The 15840-nt window shown below is 44.9% G+C and overlaps 1 protein-coding gene across 4 annotated transcripts in view; it reads left to right on the top strand.

Moving 5' to 3' along the window:
• The window catches only part of LOC137436505 (cadherin-13), a 677612-nt gene that overhangs the window by 619425 nt on the left and 42347 nt on the right, over window positions 1-15840 (top strand). For all 4 annotated transcript variants that reach the window (XM_068130356.2, XM_078786498.1, XM_068130357.2 and 1 more), the window contains 4 exons: window positions 8595-8696; window positions 8965-9123; window positions 11973-12117; window positions 12284-12441. In XM_068130356.2, the coding sequence (XP_067986457.2) occupies window positions 8595-8696; window positions 8965-9123; window positions 11973-12117; window positions 12284-12441 (564 nt within the window). The remainder of the gene's footprint in view (window positions 1-8594; window positions 8697-8964; window positions 9124-11972; window positions 12118-12283; window positions 12442-15840) is intronic.

Below are 15840 nucleotides of genomic sequence, written 5' to 3'. Positions count from 1 at the left end.
GAGAGGATTGAGAGCGAGCCCATTTTGGGTGCGGCCTACTGGCTTTGACGACGCTTTGTAAGCCTTTTCTTGCGCTTATAATGCACGTTTATTATTTACTTTAGTTTGATTATTTAGGTTTGACACCTTCTTGTCCGGTTCGGACAAGGGGGGGGGGGGGGGGATTTCGCCGGTATGGCGAATACACGCTCTCGTTGCGAGGCGTTCGAGAAATTGACACGTAAGCATGCATTCGCATGTGTTCCGCCCGAAGGAGCTCCTACTGAGGACATTATCCTTGCCGTGGGATCCATCATAGGAGACGGTAATGTTCGTGCGGCGTCACGAATGAACCAAAAATTTGTTGTCTTCGTGTCAGAAGAAAAACTCGTCCATGACGTCGTTAGTACCGGTCTAACCATAAAAGGGGGTCATTACATTACGGTATCCCCTATGGATACGCCGGCGACCAAGATAACAATATCCAACGTCCCACCATTTGTGCCAGGCGAGAAACTCCTATCTGTTCTGTCTCGTTATGGAAAAATTGTTTCCCGAATCTCAATGATCCCGCTCGGGTGTCGCAGTGATCGTGTTAAACACGTGATGAGCTTTAGGAGGCAGGTGTACATGATCCTCCCGGATCGCGGAGCCGATACAGGTTTAAATATATCCTTTAAAGTATCGTTGGATGATCGAGAATACCACATGTATGCTTCCTCAGCCTCCTTAACTTGCTTTAATTGTGGAGAATTCGGACACGTTAAAAGATTCTGTCCTAGGGCCGCTTGTCCGAAGTGTGGTGAACCGGGACATAACGAAAGGGCTTGCAAAAAGGCCAATCCCTCCACCGCGCCTTGTGACACCCCGACCATGCTCGCTGACACCCGGACCGTATCTCCTGTTACCCCTACCGTACCTTCCGTCACCCGGACCGTATCTCCTGTCACCCCTACCGTACCTTCCGTCACCCGGACCGTACCCTCTGACACCCCGACCGCACCTTCGGACGCCCGGACCGTACCTTCTGACACCCTGACCGTACCTTCTGACACCCCGACCGTACCTTCCGTCACCCGGACCGTACCCTCTGACACCCCGACCGCACCTTCGGACGCCTGGACCGTACCTTCTGACACCCTGACCGTACCTTCTGACACCCCGACCGTACCTTCTGACACCCCGACCGTACCTTCTGACACCCCGACCGTACCTTCTGACACCCCGACCGTACCTTCTGACACCCCGACTGAGTCGTCTGTCACACCGGTGCTTTTCGATTCCAATGTGACGACACCCACCGATGCGACTGACACAACTAGCATTGCCCCCTTTCCCGAACCCATGAACGAAGAATCCACAGTGTTTTCTAAAAAGCGAAGAGCACCAGCGCCAAGCATTTTCGCTGGTGCTGCAAAGAAGGCGGTCATGGGCGGCACCATTTCCGGCGCACACGTGTCCGAGTGCCCCTCTGACATTCCCTCACTAACTGAGAACATGGATACCGTTGCCAATGACACCAGTGAGTCTCATTATGTAAATGAGCCAAAAAATAAAATTTGTACCTCTCACCTGGAAGTTTCCGAGTGCGAAACCTCCAGTGAAAGTATTACCATTTCCGAGCTGGGAAATGGTTTTCCGCCTGCCCCCCCTTTAAATACCGAGCAGACTAAGGATTCAATAAACGCTCCCACTGTACAAACGGGGCCAGCAAATCTGAGTTTGCCGGGATCTCAAACCCAAGCTCCGACCCCAGAAACAAATATCCACCAAAGTGTTAACGAGTGCCCTCGGGAACACCTTGAGAAACTTGTGAAGGTGCCCCCAGACAAGACCGCGGGGGCAGCGGGTAATACCCCAGATCCCGACGACATGTTATCTGACGTGTCTGAGTCCGAAGATGACATTGAGGCAACCGCGCTGTCACAAACAATGACAGGTCACTCGCAGGTATCCCCTCAACTCGTTCTTACCTTCCTTAACGAAACGTATCGTCACCGCAACATTGTCATTAAAGACAATTTCCCTGACTTGGCTGCATTCATGTGCACCGCAAAGTCAATAATCAAAGCGCGTGAGGATTTTGACCTGACGAAATCTCAACTCCACAGGTTAAGAAAGTTTGTTACCCGAGCAGGTGCAGAGTGTTCCCAAGCACAGGGCGATTTCATTACCACGGAATGAAAAACATTTCCTTTGCGACCTTAAACATGAATGGTGGGGGTGCAAGCCACCTCCGTCAGGCCCAAGTCAAAAACTTGTTTGACCGTAAAAAGGCAAATGTTCTTTTACTACAAGAGACCCACATCACACCTAACGTGGAACATGACTGGTGCCAAACTTTCAAAGGGCAATGCTATTTTAGCAATCTGTCAGCCTCATCTGCTGGGGTTGGGTTTTTTCTAAAGCCAGGCCTAGCTTTCGAGTCTTGTCATTTTCAGGAAGTCATAAAAGGCCGGCTTATTTCCCTCCAGCTTGCACATCAAAACTTCCGCTGTACCATTTTCAATGTGTACGCACCTAGTGAGAGCAGGGACCGAAAGGCCTTCTTCACTTCCATGGTAAACCACCTGAAATCAGTTGATCTCGATCAATGTGTGTGCATTGGTGGTGACTTTAATTGCACCTTTGACCCTCCGAAAGACAGAAACTCGGCAGAACCCCACCCCGAGTCCCATGCGGACCTATCCCGTTTCTTTAAGACGGCCGGTCTACTGGATGTTTGGCGATTGCACCACCCCAACACAGTCCAGTTTACCTGGTGTCGATGTGCCAATGGCCAGGTGTCTTCGGCAAGACTCGACCGCTGGTACATAAATGTACCCTTTAAGAACGTTGCGGCCTCGTCAGGTTGTTTTCCGTCATTGTTTTCAGACCACCATATGGTAACCTTAGATCTTTCTTTTCCTCGACCCACATGCAGAAATAGTTACTGGAAGTTTAACGTTAAACTTTTAGAGGACAGTTTATTTACAGACTCCTTTCGTGATTTCTGGGCTGAAATGAGTACTAAAAAATCTTCTTTCTCCTCAATTAGCCTCTGGTGGGATAACCTAAAGGCCCAAATTCGAGTATTTTGTCAACAATTTAATTCGCACTGTACCAATGTAAAACATATCACGATGGCTTGCTTGGAAGCAGACATCTTAAGGTTAGAGAGCAAGTTGGCCAATGAGAGCAACCCAGTGAACTATCGGTTGCTACTCGAGAAGAAGGCCCAATTAAGGGATTTGATCCATGAAAAAGCAGCGGGCACACTAGTTCGGCTAAGAATACAAAATATAAAGGTTTCAGATACCCCAACTAAGGCTTTCTTTCACCTAGAAACTATAGAGAAACCAGCACGACTCATATCTTCGGTTTTGGACCCAGGGGGGAACATCCTAACAAATCCGAGTGATATAAGATTAAATATAATTGATTTCTTTTCTGAACTTTTCAAGGCCAAAACAGTTTCTCACGAAATGATGAATGTTTTGACCTCTCACCTTCCTTCCGTGGCTGAGGCCCAACGTCTGGAACTGGATGCTCCAATTACCCTTCCAGAGCTATCCGGTGCACTCGCTGAGATGGAGTCGGGAAAAGCCCCTGGCATCGATGGCCTACCGGCCGAATTTCTTTCGGCATTCTGGGACATTTTGGGCCCAGAGCTGCTCAATGTTCTGGATGCATCTCTTTTATCCGGAGAATTACCGCTCAGTTTTAGAAGAGCAGTACTCTGCCTGCTACCCAAGACTGGCGATCTCCGACACCTGTCAAACTGGCGTCCGATCTCGTTGTTGTGCACGGATTACAAACTGTTTTCCAAGGTCCTTGCGAACCGGTTGAAGACAGTTATCGGGGACCTGGTGTCACCTGATCAAAGTTGCGGCATCCCTGGCAGATCCATCTATGACAACATATTCCTAGTCAGAGATTTGTTAACTGGTAAATGTGTTAAAGAGGATTTTGGATTGGTGTTTCTTGACCTGGCAAAAGCCTTTGATAGCATTGATCATGAGTTTTTGTGTCATGTGTTACAAGCTTGCGGGCTTGGCACAAATTTTAGAGCCTACATAGCTTTGTTATATGCAAACATCTCCAGCCTGATCAAAGTTAACAACGAATTTTGCCCACCCATAAAGGTTCAGAGAGGGGTAAGGCAAGGTTGTCCACTTTCAGGTCTATTATTTGCCCTCGCCTTGGAGCCCCTCTTAATCGCCCTCAGAAAGGATATCCCTGGACTTGCCCTTTCTCCAGGACACCCACCTTTGACCCTGTCAGCTTATGCCGACGACCTGTGTGTCATTATAAAAAGAAAATGCGACAGTGACGCCATGGCAAAGTGTTTGTCGGACTTCAACCTTGCCTCATCATTAAGGTGTAATTGGGGGAAAAGCAAGGCTCTGTGGATCCCCTTTCCAAAAAACGACTTATCTATGCCACCGTTATTACCACCACCTCCCCTTCCTGCAGAACTAGTGTGGGCAAACGATGGCATCAAGTATTTGGGCGTCTTCCTCGGACCTCCTCAGTATGCCCAGAACAATTGGGACAGGATCATTGACCAGGTAGACGGGCGTTTGAGCCGATGGAAAAGAGCTCTACCCCACCTGTCCTATAAGGGTCGCGTGCTAGTTGTCAACAACCTCGTCACTACCCTTTTGTGGCACCGGTTCATCTGCCTGCAACCACCGGAGGTTTTGCTCCAAGCTATCCAGAGGAAACTGGTGGATTTTTTTTGGGGAGGCTACCACTGGCTTCGACCCAGCGCCATATGTTGTCCCTTGGCCGAGGGTGGTCATGGCCTAGTCGATGTGAAATGCCGCCTGTTGGCCTTCCGGCTCCGCTCCATCCAACGCTTGCTGTATGCAGAACACCTACCAGGAAAGCCCTTAGCCTGCTCCATTCTTCAACGAGCTGGGAGGCTCGGATACGGACAGGAACTTTTCCTGACCAACCTTCAACACACCGATACATCTCTGCTCCCAGTTTTTTATCAGAGCCTCTTGAATGCCTGGCAGGGCGTTTCGATAAGTCGCCAAACAGACTCGTATGGCACTAACATGTATGCACATGAGCCCTTATTTTTCAACTCACTTTTCCCCGATATCCCGAGGAGTCGCGACTTCTGCCAGCATTTTATAGCGGCCAACATCCTGAAAGTGTGTCATCTCCGACACGACTCTGGACAGGGATGGAAGCCTGCGAACGAGCTGGCGGACCTAACAGGTGTTCGGTCCAGGAGGCAAATCGAGAATATACTAAGAGCGGTGATCCGAAAGGGCCACCAGCTAGGCCTACATTGGACGCAGGACATAGAGGTCGAGCCCACAGTCCCAAAATTAGGGGTCACTTTTACCCCAAACGAGCTGCCCCCCATGAGCGCAGGGTCACCCCCCTTCCATGGCATGAGCAGCAAGAGTATCTATAGGTCTTGTGTGAAACTTCTTCTTGGGGACCCACCTCTAGCTGGGGTTACCCGGTGGAAAGGACTCTTGCCTCCCGGTCCCCCCTCTGAGCCTTTATGGGATACAATGTATGCTGGACTTATTTCTAAAAGAACAGGTGACCTTCAGTGGCGTTTGGCCCACTGGATTGTTCCTTCCAATGCTGTCATCCGTTTTTTTTCCCCCATTTCCGGCTGTTGCCCCTTTTGTCCGGCGAGGGAAGATTTGCTTCATGCTTTCATTAATTGTGAAAGACTTTCTCCTTTGTTTCATTGGTTAAATTTTATTTCCCATAGATTGCAGGTTACCTTTTCTTTGAAAGCTTACATCTTTGGCTTTCCTCCCAAAAAGGGAACCACATCCATTGTATTCGGGTTCCTAACCGCTACTGCTAAACTGGCCGTATACCTGTCGCGGAAGGCGAAGCTGGGCGGCAGACCCATGCAGGAATGCAGTATCATGGTGTTCTTTAGTTCATTGGTGTCAGCAAGGCTCAAGCTTGAATTTGGCTGTGTCCAAACGGCAAACGACCTTGCTAATTTTGTTGCGACTTGGTGTGTTGGAGGGATTTGTGAGGTCCAGGAAAACAAATTGTTAATCTCCGTATAATACAGTGCGGGTGTTTCTTATCGTGTGCTGTTTTTTTCTGGCATTTGCACCTTTCTGTTGCTGGGTTTGCAGTGCACCGTTTGTTTTTTTTCCTTTCGGGATTGCTATGATTTTACTGATTGCCCTGATTGATTGCTTTTGGTGGTATTCTTGTTTTATACTTTTATAATAAAAAGAGCTTAAAAGTCAAAGTCTCCCTCTCTCTCACTCTCTCTCTCTCTCTCTCTCTCTCTCTCTCTCTCTCTCTCTCTCTCCCTCTCTCTCTCTCCCACTCTCCCTCTCCCTCTCTCTCTCTCTCTCTCCCTCTCTCTCTCTCCCACTCTCTCTCTCCCTCTCTCTCCCTCTCTCTCTCTCCCTCTCTCTCTCTCTCTCCCTCTCTCTCTCTCCCTCTCTCCCTCTCTCTCTCTCCCTCTCCCTCTCTCCCTCTCTCTCCCTCTCTCTCCCTCTCCCTCTCTCTCTCTCCCTCTCTCTCCCTCTCTCTCCCTCTCCCTCTCTCTCTCTCCCTCTCTCTCCCTCTTTAACTCTGCCGTAGCTCTGACTTTGTGAAGGTGGCGGTACACGTACACCATCCTGGATGTGGGGGATCTCTGGGTCGCTCTTGGGAGATCGATCGGCTGTCTCCATTCCGCGTGTTTGTTCGAGAGAATTGTCCAGGGATATACAACAACAACAACAACGCCTTGAAAACAGTCTTGACAACAATGCCTTGTTCGCTCTTCCACAAGCCTTGACTATATGTACAAAAAAAAGACAAAAAAATTCCGGCTTCAGCTCCCCCTTAAAAAAAGACAAAAAAATTCCGGCTTCAGCTCCCCCTTTTAATTATTTTTTTTGTTTGACACATCTTTTATGCTATTTGTGTTTTGAGCTGAGATTTATTTATTTTTCTTCGTGAGTATGTCTCATGGAGAAGCTGGGAAACGTTAAGCTTTCATGAAAGGTGATGATATTTTGATAAAGACAATTTAATACTGTACAAAAAACAAAATGCACTTGAACTTGTGCTTCTTGGGTGGAACCTTTGTTTTTTTTTCATTTGCTTCCTACCTACAAGTGTTTAACTCTACCAAGTATTCATCAACACTTGCTTAATACTCATCAACACTAACTCCACCATTGTTCATTAGCTGGATTTTTTCCCACATTAGTGTATTAATGGGATGACAAGATGGCCTTTAGAGATACACACACTCGTCTCTAAGCTGTCTGTCTAGCATGTGTTTGAAGCCCGACCCACCCATAAACTGTCATCCTGGTGTTTCACAGGCAGAGTGGTTCATCAACGTGTGTGCCGTCCCTTGGATGCACTCCACTACTATATACTGTACGCCTTATCGATCAATGTTAAAGCCTACTATTTGCTGATGATATTAAAATATGGTGCGACGCCCCTAAGAGTGGTGACTGATCAATGTTGCAAGATGACCTGCTTCGTCTAGAGAGCTAGGGCAAAGAAGTGGCTGATGCAACTGAACTCCTCGTATGAGGAATGACTGCCAATCAAACCTCTCTCTCCCTTGTCGCTCGACTATAGACAAATTTGAGGGGATTTATTCACCCTCTGCAGAATCTTGCACGGACACCTTCATGTTTCTCTTGAAGAACCGCTTTGTCTTAGCTGGGATGTCCGCCTTTGTGGTCATTCCTGGAAACTGACGAAGCCTGCGGCTCGTAGCAGAAGGAGAGCAGTTTATTTTTCTCATCGAGTGGTCAATGCTTGGAATGGACTAGATGAAGAGGTCGTCCAAGTATGGACAGAATCAGTTGTTGCATCAGTTGATGCTCTCAAGATTAATATGGACAGAATGTGGATAAACATTGATGGGACCACATAAGGCTTTTGCCCTCCTGTTCTACAATGTTACCTGGCCTTAAAAAATTGTGATCATTTTAATGGATTTTTAAACGGCGTGAAATAAAACCTGTTGACATGTTCAGGAGCAGCCAAATACATGATACCGTCTTCCATTTCCTTCTTTTCCTGATCAATATAATTTTTGCATGATGTGGAATATCCAATCAAAAATTGATGATCGCATTTGGAACATTTGTGGTGCACTTGTGGATGATAGTTCAACAAAAGTTTGAAGAAAGTGACTTATCTTATTTGTAGTTCCTATTATGTTTTGGAAAAAGGAAACTCGCATATAAAACGACGCAATCTACTACCTGACCAGGCAAAAACCATTGGGGTGCAACATTATGTCGTCAATTTTACCTCCAAAGAATGTGAAGGCCGATGGTGATTGGTGTCAGTAAGAAAAATAATGCTGCTTGGCTTTACTACATAATCTACTGAAACCAGAAGTACACATTTTAAATCAAATAGGCCGATCTCAGTTTTCAAAGAAAGGGGTAATGGATCTTATACTCGCAAGGTATTCCAGCAATATCATAAGGGAGCATCTATTTATTATGTGTGTGGACTGTTAGACTAACTAAATATTCAGCCTGGCGGAGGTACGAGCTCTACCGAGTGCTATTCTCTTGTTTTATTTAAATAGAACTGTTTCTTCCTGTTTTGGTTTTCTTCTCACCGTGTATGCTGTTCCCGTCTCCCTTGTGTCGGCTGTTTAGGGTTCACAGTCAGTGCGAAACAAGCGAGATTGGACACCTCCCAGGCCAGAGGTGACGGAGAACATCACAACTGCATCGGATTACCCAGTGTATGTCACCACTGTAAGTGTTACAGGCTTGTCGTACAATGTATGACCACTTGCGTTTAACTGCTTGAGACATTTAGTCGTAATGTGATATTCTCGTTCTTTTATTTCTACATCTCCAAATGTCTAGTGCAATTCATATTTCTTCTGTAATTTTTGTAGTTGCTCGTTACCCTCGATCTACATTGTGTGCCCAACCTACATTGTCGCTAGACTGGGTAGCTGGGCCACTGTCTAAGCTAATATTATATATGTACTCAACTTATTTCTCATGTCTTCCACAGGTGGTAAACGATGAAGCTGTCAATCTTCATTTGACATACAAACTCACTGGAGAAGGTATTGATGAAATTAATCCAATGAGTGGGATTTTCAGGATAGATATAAATGGCAGGATATTTTTGAATCGGATCATCGACCGAGAAGAAAAGGAACACTATAAGGTATTTTACTGCACTTTGACTTGTCTTGCGTGTACTTTCATATGCATCACTGACTGTATTTGCTCGTAATATGGTTTGTCGCCTTGCTTGCTATTCACGAACCGGTTGGCCTATACTTTATTGCTTTGTAAAGCTGTTGCCACTTGCATTCACCTTACAGTGGGTGCTGTTTGATTTGCTTTTCTGTCAATGAAATGTTCACCATACACTTTTTAAACCTTTTTAATATCAGATTTTGGGACACCTTATTTGGGGTAAGAAAACCCAGAGTATACAAAATATTCTACCAAAATATCGGTTGTATATCCCACAGTACTTAGGTACTGATAAGGTGACTATTTTCTTCTCGCGCATGCAGCACCTAGAAAAAGATAAACCGATTTTAAGGTTTCAAATCCAATGATCACAACTTTGAGCTCCATGTATGGGCATGTGAGGGGAGTCTGATTAAAAAATTATCATAATGGCCGCTAGAGATGCATCTAAATTCTTCGAATCTCAGGTTGCTTTTGAAAAATATAAAAAAGACGGAAAAAGGGGGTCAAAGATTTCGCTCTTTGAAGTTTGGCCTCAATTTTTTTTTTCTGTGAACTAAACTTTGTGTGGCTAATTGGATGTAAATTAGTTGGCGATGAGAGTTGCACCATTGGAAAGAGCATGAAACACTGAGTTTATTAAACCCAACTTAGTTTTTCCTTTGGTTTTAAAATTTCAATTTCTAAGGGCTCACTTCAAGTAGTTAAAGGGCAGTTTACTGTTGCATGCAGTGCCCTTTCTGCATATCACCAAAATTGACCGTTTTTGGAATTGGGTCCGGAATTCAATGCTGACTGGATGAATGAAAGACTAGTACACTACCACGGAGTTATCCTCACCTGGCTGCATTACATTAATGAGAAATGATTTTTTTTTATATATATACAATTTGAACTGACATTTGTAATGCACAGGTAAAACTTGACTTGCCAAAATACATTTTTTTAGATGACCCATTCTTATTAGGTTTACTCTCCATGAAATGGAGATGAGAGTGGAGAATGGAGAGTAACCTGTTATTATTTTAACTCCGATTTACATTCTTTTCCCCGTTTTAGTGAGAAGTAGGGGTCTGTGCAACCATTCATGAACTTTATTTGGTGCAAATCGGATAATTTTTAGCCGAGTTACCTCAGACCGTGAGTTGGTAATTATATAATTCACACAGTTTTCCGGACGACAGACTGCCGGTAGGGGACATGTATTGCAGCGCAATACTCAGAATGCTTGTTCCCAAAGTTTTTCTTATTATTATTCTTCCGCCCTATTTTGCACCTCTGAAAACTTTAAAATTAATGTTCTCAGCAACCGTTAGTCGGATTGACAGGAAATTTTCATCAAATGATCGGCTCGGCTCGTATAATTTTTGCATGCTATTTATGACATCATCGGTCACGTGGTATGGGCGCCATCATGTAAAACACCTTCAACTTTTCCCCTCTATATCTCCGACACGGCTGAATGGAAACATTTGAGTAATGACTCATTCTAAATAACTCTGCAATGGGAACAAAAAACATGTTTATTGAGTATATTAAAAATGCTAACGTTAAGAGGTTAGAATTTGTCAAACACAATTTTTTCTCCCTCGAAAATGATATTTTTTCCCAGATGCTTAGTTTAAAAAAACTCAGAATGCAAAAAATTTCGAAGTCATACATCACATGGTTCGGCCGCCATATTGTTTTGAGTGAAAAGTCTGAAAAAACCAATAAATTCCCCATTTTCTCCAAAACGCCTGAACAGATTGAGCCCAAACCTGGCATGCATAATCGCATACCAATGACGAACAAAAAAGTCACTGAGCACGACGTCATCCATCACATGGTTTCAGAGTTATGACGTTTTAAGTATGAACTAGAAATAGTATCTCCTCCATAATTTGTAAAGATATCGAGTGGAAACTTTACACTAATGTTCCTCATGGGGGGATGTTTCATTGTTACTTGAGACGTTTTTATAAGTCACATGGTTTGGCCGCAATAAATAATGGAAGGAAAATCCTAAAAAGCTTCTAACTCGTGAACCACTGCATTGATAGACTTGAATTTTTAATGCCTTCTAGACCTCATCAAGCCGAACAAGTTTGCAAAATTTCAAGATGATTGGAAGTACGGTCTGGAAGCTAGAAGTTGTTATTGCATGAAGAAGAAGAACCGCAACACTTTTCTCACCAGGCCATGTGACATGACCACCTCTTCGGATTTGGCAGTCGCTAGAGGGTGTTAACATTCAAATGCAACAAATCTGGGCAAATTCTGATGAATTTTCGTAAAACTACGCTATATTGTCATTTACATTGGAAAATAACATTGTAAAACTCTCCGCTGCCTCGGCTTTATTCTAGCTCTGAAGTTCATCCTGTCTTCACTTTTAGAGAGAAAGAGAGGTATCTGCAAGCAATGGTAACCTTTATTTGGTGGAAATCCGATGAAAAATGACGAAGTTATTCGAAATCTAACATTTTAAATTGATCGCACTTTTCAAAGTGAATTCTTACTGATGTAAAGTGTGTGTGTGTGTGTGTGTGTGTGTGTGTGTGTGTGTGTGTGTGTGTGTGTGTGTGTGTGTGTGTGTGTGTGTGTGTGTGTGTGTGTGTGTGTGTGTGTGTGTGTCGGGGTTGTATCCAAGGGGGTTGTGTCAAAGCATGTCCAATGAAAGTGGGGTTGTATCAAAAGTGGGTGCGAGTAAAGTGTTCAACACTGCCCACAGTTTTAAGTTGCAGTTCTAGTTATTATTATTATTTGGATAATCTTCAAAGGGCCTTGGGGGATGAGGTAAATGAAAATCAATGTGCTATTTTGTGTGGACAGATGCAAGTACACGCGTTTGATGATTATGGTAACGAAGTTGATGAAGCAGCTAACCTGGATATCCTAGTTTTGGACATTAATGACGAGAGCCCTGTGTTTGACCCAAAGTCACTTCGTGGCTCACTGCTCGAAGGCACCCCTGCAGGTATGGTGGTTTATCCCACAGATGCTCAATGCAAACCTTTTATTTTTTGGCACCGATGATTGAACCTGTTGTGTTCTCAATACTTAAACTGCCACTTCCGTAACCATCTGTGAGTTTATTATGTCGAGAACAACCTTGACTCCCAATCTCCATGTGGCGAGTGCAGGAACGAAAGTGCTCCACTTGAAGGCAACTGATGCAGATAAAAAGGACACCGAGCACATAAAACTCGTGTATGAGTTTGTGAATAAACGTGATCAAGAATCATTTGACATCAACAGATCATCGGGCATTGTGACTACACGCACCCCACAAGATAGAGAGGTAAAACAACAACACCAACAACAACAACAACACCAGCATGCTGGTAATGAGACTATATTAGTGTGCTTGAGCATGTCTTCATCTGACATGATGCCTCGTGATGCTAGAAATGGATATTTACTTATTTTAAAAAAATGTTTTGTTTTTGTATGCAACATCGAGGCTCGTATAACAGCTAACATCAATCACAAAAAAAACATAAATGGACACATAAAACAAAAAATAAAGGGAGCGGGAGACAAGATGGGGAAAGAGAGAGCAAAGCACACAAGTACAACATTTGAGAACAGGGACATCGGGAGATCTGTGGGAGGGAGAGGGAATGGGGGTGGGGGGGGGGGGGGATTGGGAGAGGTATAAAACAAATGGACACTGCTAGGACTTCCAGGAAAGAAGTCGGTAATTCAAAAAAGTAGATCTGGGGGTGAATTAGCGGGGGTAGAAAAGATCAATGTTTTGGATGGGGGAAGATAAGAGATGGTGGTGAACAGCTGTTTTAAAGACCTGGAGGGAGGAGTGGGATTGAAGAAAGTGAGGGAGTTTGTTCCAGAGGTGGGAGAAAAGAGGAATGAAGGAGTGAAGGTGAATAGGGAGTCTTGATTTTCGCAGTTTCACCAGAAGAGGGTTGCTGGCAGATCTTGTGCGACCTGAAGGAATATTTGGGGGACATAGCTGGGAGAGCCAGGCCAGAGAGGAGTCGGTAGAAGACAGAAAGACCACCAACCTGCCTGCGGTGAGTGAGTGAAAGACCCTCAGAATCTGCTTCATCGCGGGAGATTCCAATGATTCTGAAAGCTTTGGTTTCAACAGCGTGAAGCCGAGCTAGGTGTGACGCAGGAGCACCAGCCCAGAGAGGAGAGCAGTATTCCATGAAGCTGCGGATGAAAGCCTTGTATGTGGTGATTTAAATCCCATTTGCTGTACGATATGCATTGTCTACGAATGTCTTTGCAATTAATGTTATAGGTAATTTATTTGACCTTCTCAATGATGTGATCCCTTAGCAACAATGCTGATCAGGGCATAATATATCGTGCTTGCAAGGTAAAACGATCGATTATGTAGGCCGACATGTATTGTATGAATTCATCTTCGAGATCTTTATTCAACAGCATGATTTATCATCAATTTCGTTAGCTCACCAGGGTTGTATACACATCAAATGTTTTGTGTGAATTGTAGTGCAGGCCCAATGTTATGTAGAATACAGCTTAGAACTGCTGAAACGAAAGAAAGAAGATAACCTTCACAGGCCCTTAAATGATCATCTCTTGCATCAACAAGCATGACCGCACTGTGGTTACAATCTGCGACACAAAATGTATATTTTTTCTTTCCTCTGTCCACTCAACTCCCTCATCCTTGCCGTTGAAGGTATTATACGATTGATCTCCGAGGGTCTTCATGGTTTGATTCAATATCAATTATTATGAGTCTGAAGGCTATTTCTATTGCTATTTCTATTCTATTGAAGGCAATTTCTATTGAAGGAGGTGCTATTTCTGGTCTTCATCAATGATCTCCCCGACTCTCTGGAAAATCCTCTCTATCTCTTTGCTGATGACTCCATTCTCTGCCGCTCCATTCCTCATCACTCAGATCGGCAGTCTGCAGCCTACTCACTCTCTGCAGACCTGGACAAAATCACGACTGGTCAAACAAGTGGAACATGTCTTTCAATCCTGACAAATCTCACACTCTTATGATGTCTTTCCGAAAAGACTGACTGGAAAACCCTCCCATCCACTTTCTCAACAATCCTCTCCATGAAGTTCTGTCGCTCAAGCTTTTGGGTCTCACTATCTGCCATGATCTTTCTTGGGAAAACCACATTTCCAAGCTGGCCTCCAAAGCCAGTCGCTGACTGGGCATCCTCCGTCGTGCGAAGTCCTTCCTTGGCACACCTGAGCTCCTCACCACATACAAGGCTTTCATCCGCAGCTCAATGGAGTACTGCTCTCCCCTCTGGGCCGGTGCTCCTGCCTCACACCTAGCTCGGCTTCACGCTGTTGAAACCAAAGCTTTCAGAATCATTGGAATCTCCTGCGATGAAGCTAACTCCGAGGGCCTTTCACTCACTCACCGCAGGCAGGTTGGTGGTCTTTCTGTCTTCTACCGACTCCTCTCCGGCCTTGCTCCCTCAGCTCTCTCTGTGCTCTGTCCCCCCAATATTCCTTCAGGTCGCACAAGATCTGCCTGCAACCCTCTTATGGTTAAACTGCCAAAATCTAGGCTCTCTGCTCACCTTCACTCTTTCATTCCTCTTTTCTCCCACCCCTGGAACAAACTCCCCCACTCCCTTCAATCCCACTCCTCCCTCCAGGTCTTTAAAACACCTGTTCACCACCGTCTCTTATCTTACCCCATCCAAAACCTTGATCTTTTCTACCCCTGCTAATTTTCACCCCAGATACACTTTTTTGAAATTCCAACTTCTTTCCTGGAAGTCCTTGCAGTGTCCATATGTTTTATACCTCTCCCACCTGCCCCCAAGCCCTCTCCCTCCCACAGTTCTCTCAATGTCCTTGCTCTCAAATGTTGTGTTTGTGTCCTTCCCCCTCTCTCCCAATCTTGTCTCCCACTCCCCTTATTTTGTGTTTTATGTCGGTTTGACTTTTTGTGTGATTAATGTTAGCTCTTTCACGAGCCTCGATCTTGTATCCAAAAAAAAAAAAAAAAGAAGGACAGTTGGGTATGGTTTCACACCCCCTAAGATATTACGTCACACTTGAAGACACCCTCTATCCCCCATCAATCAACACTCGACCAACACAAAGCCAATAAAAATCTGATTCAACAAACCTGTACAGTGCATAACCAGCAGAGGCCTACAAACCTGATGTATTGGGCTCACTGGAATACCAAGATGGCGGTTATGTTATTTTGGTTAGGTGCCTTGGTGGGTGCGAGTCGAGTGACAAATGTCGGTGGGGTCCGTCAGCTGTTCGACCAATGGATGCACATTTCTAAAATCGACCCATAACAAGAACCACAACAACAACAACCAGGTGGAGCACTCATAGACCTGCGAAAAACAAATCTTGATATAATCCAGCCCTTCTCCCCTAAACCCCCCTCCCCCCACCAAAAAATCAGGACAATAAGCCTGCTTTAATTAGGAACATGACCACCGACATGATAAAAAGAATATGCCCAATTTTCTAACCTTTAACCCCCTGAGGAATTAGTGGGCTGCTCCAATCAACTTTTTATTCAGCCTTTGTCAAGTTGTTGAAATACAATAACGACGACTCCTTCACCGTAGCACGAATGTGATCCGCCTTGGCCTTTGGCATCGAATGACTTGAGTCTCTGCTGGCAGCGAAGCATTTTTTTAATGCATGGACTCAGGCTCGTAATAGAGCTGAAGCACACACACACACACACACACACACACAC

Source organism: Myxine glutinosa, chromosome 11 (assembly GCF_964187855.1).
Source record: "Myxine glutinosa chromosome 11, kmMyxGlut1.1, whole genome shotgun sequence".
In the NCBI taxonomy this organism is placed as follows: Eukaryota; Metazoa; Chordata; class Myxini; order Myxiniformes; family Myxinidae; genus Myxine; species Myxine glutinosa.
This window is presented reverse-complemented; position numbering and strand designations above follow the sequence as displayed.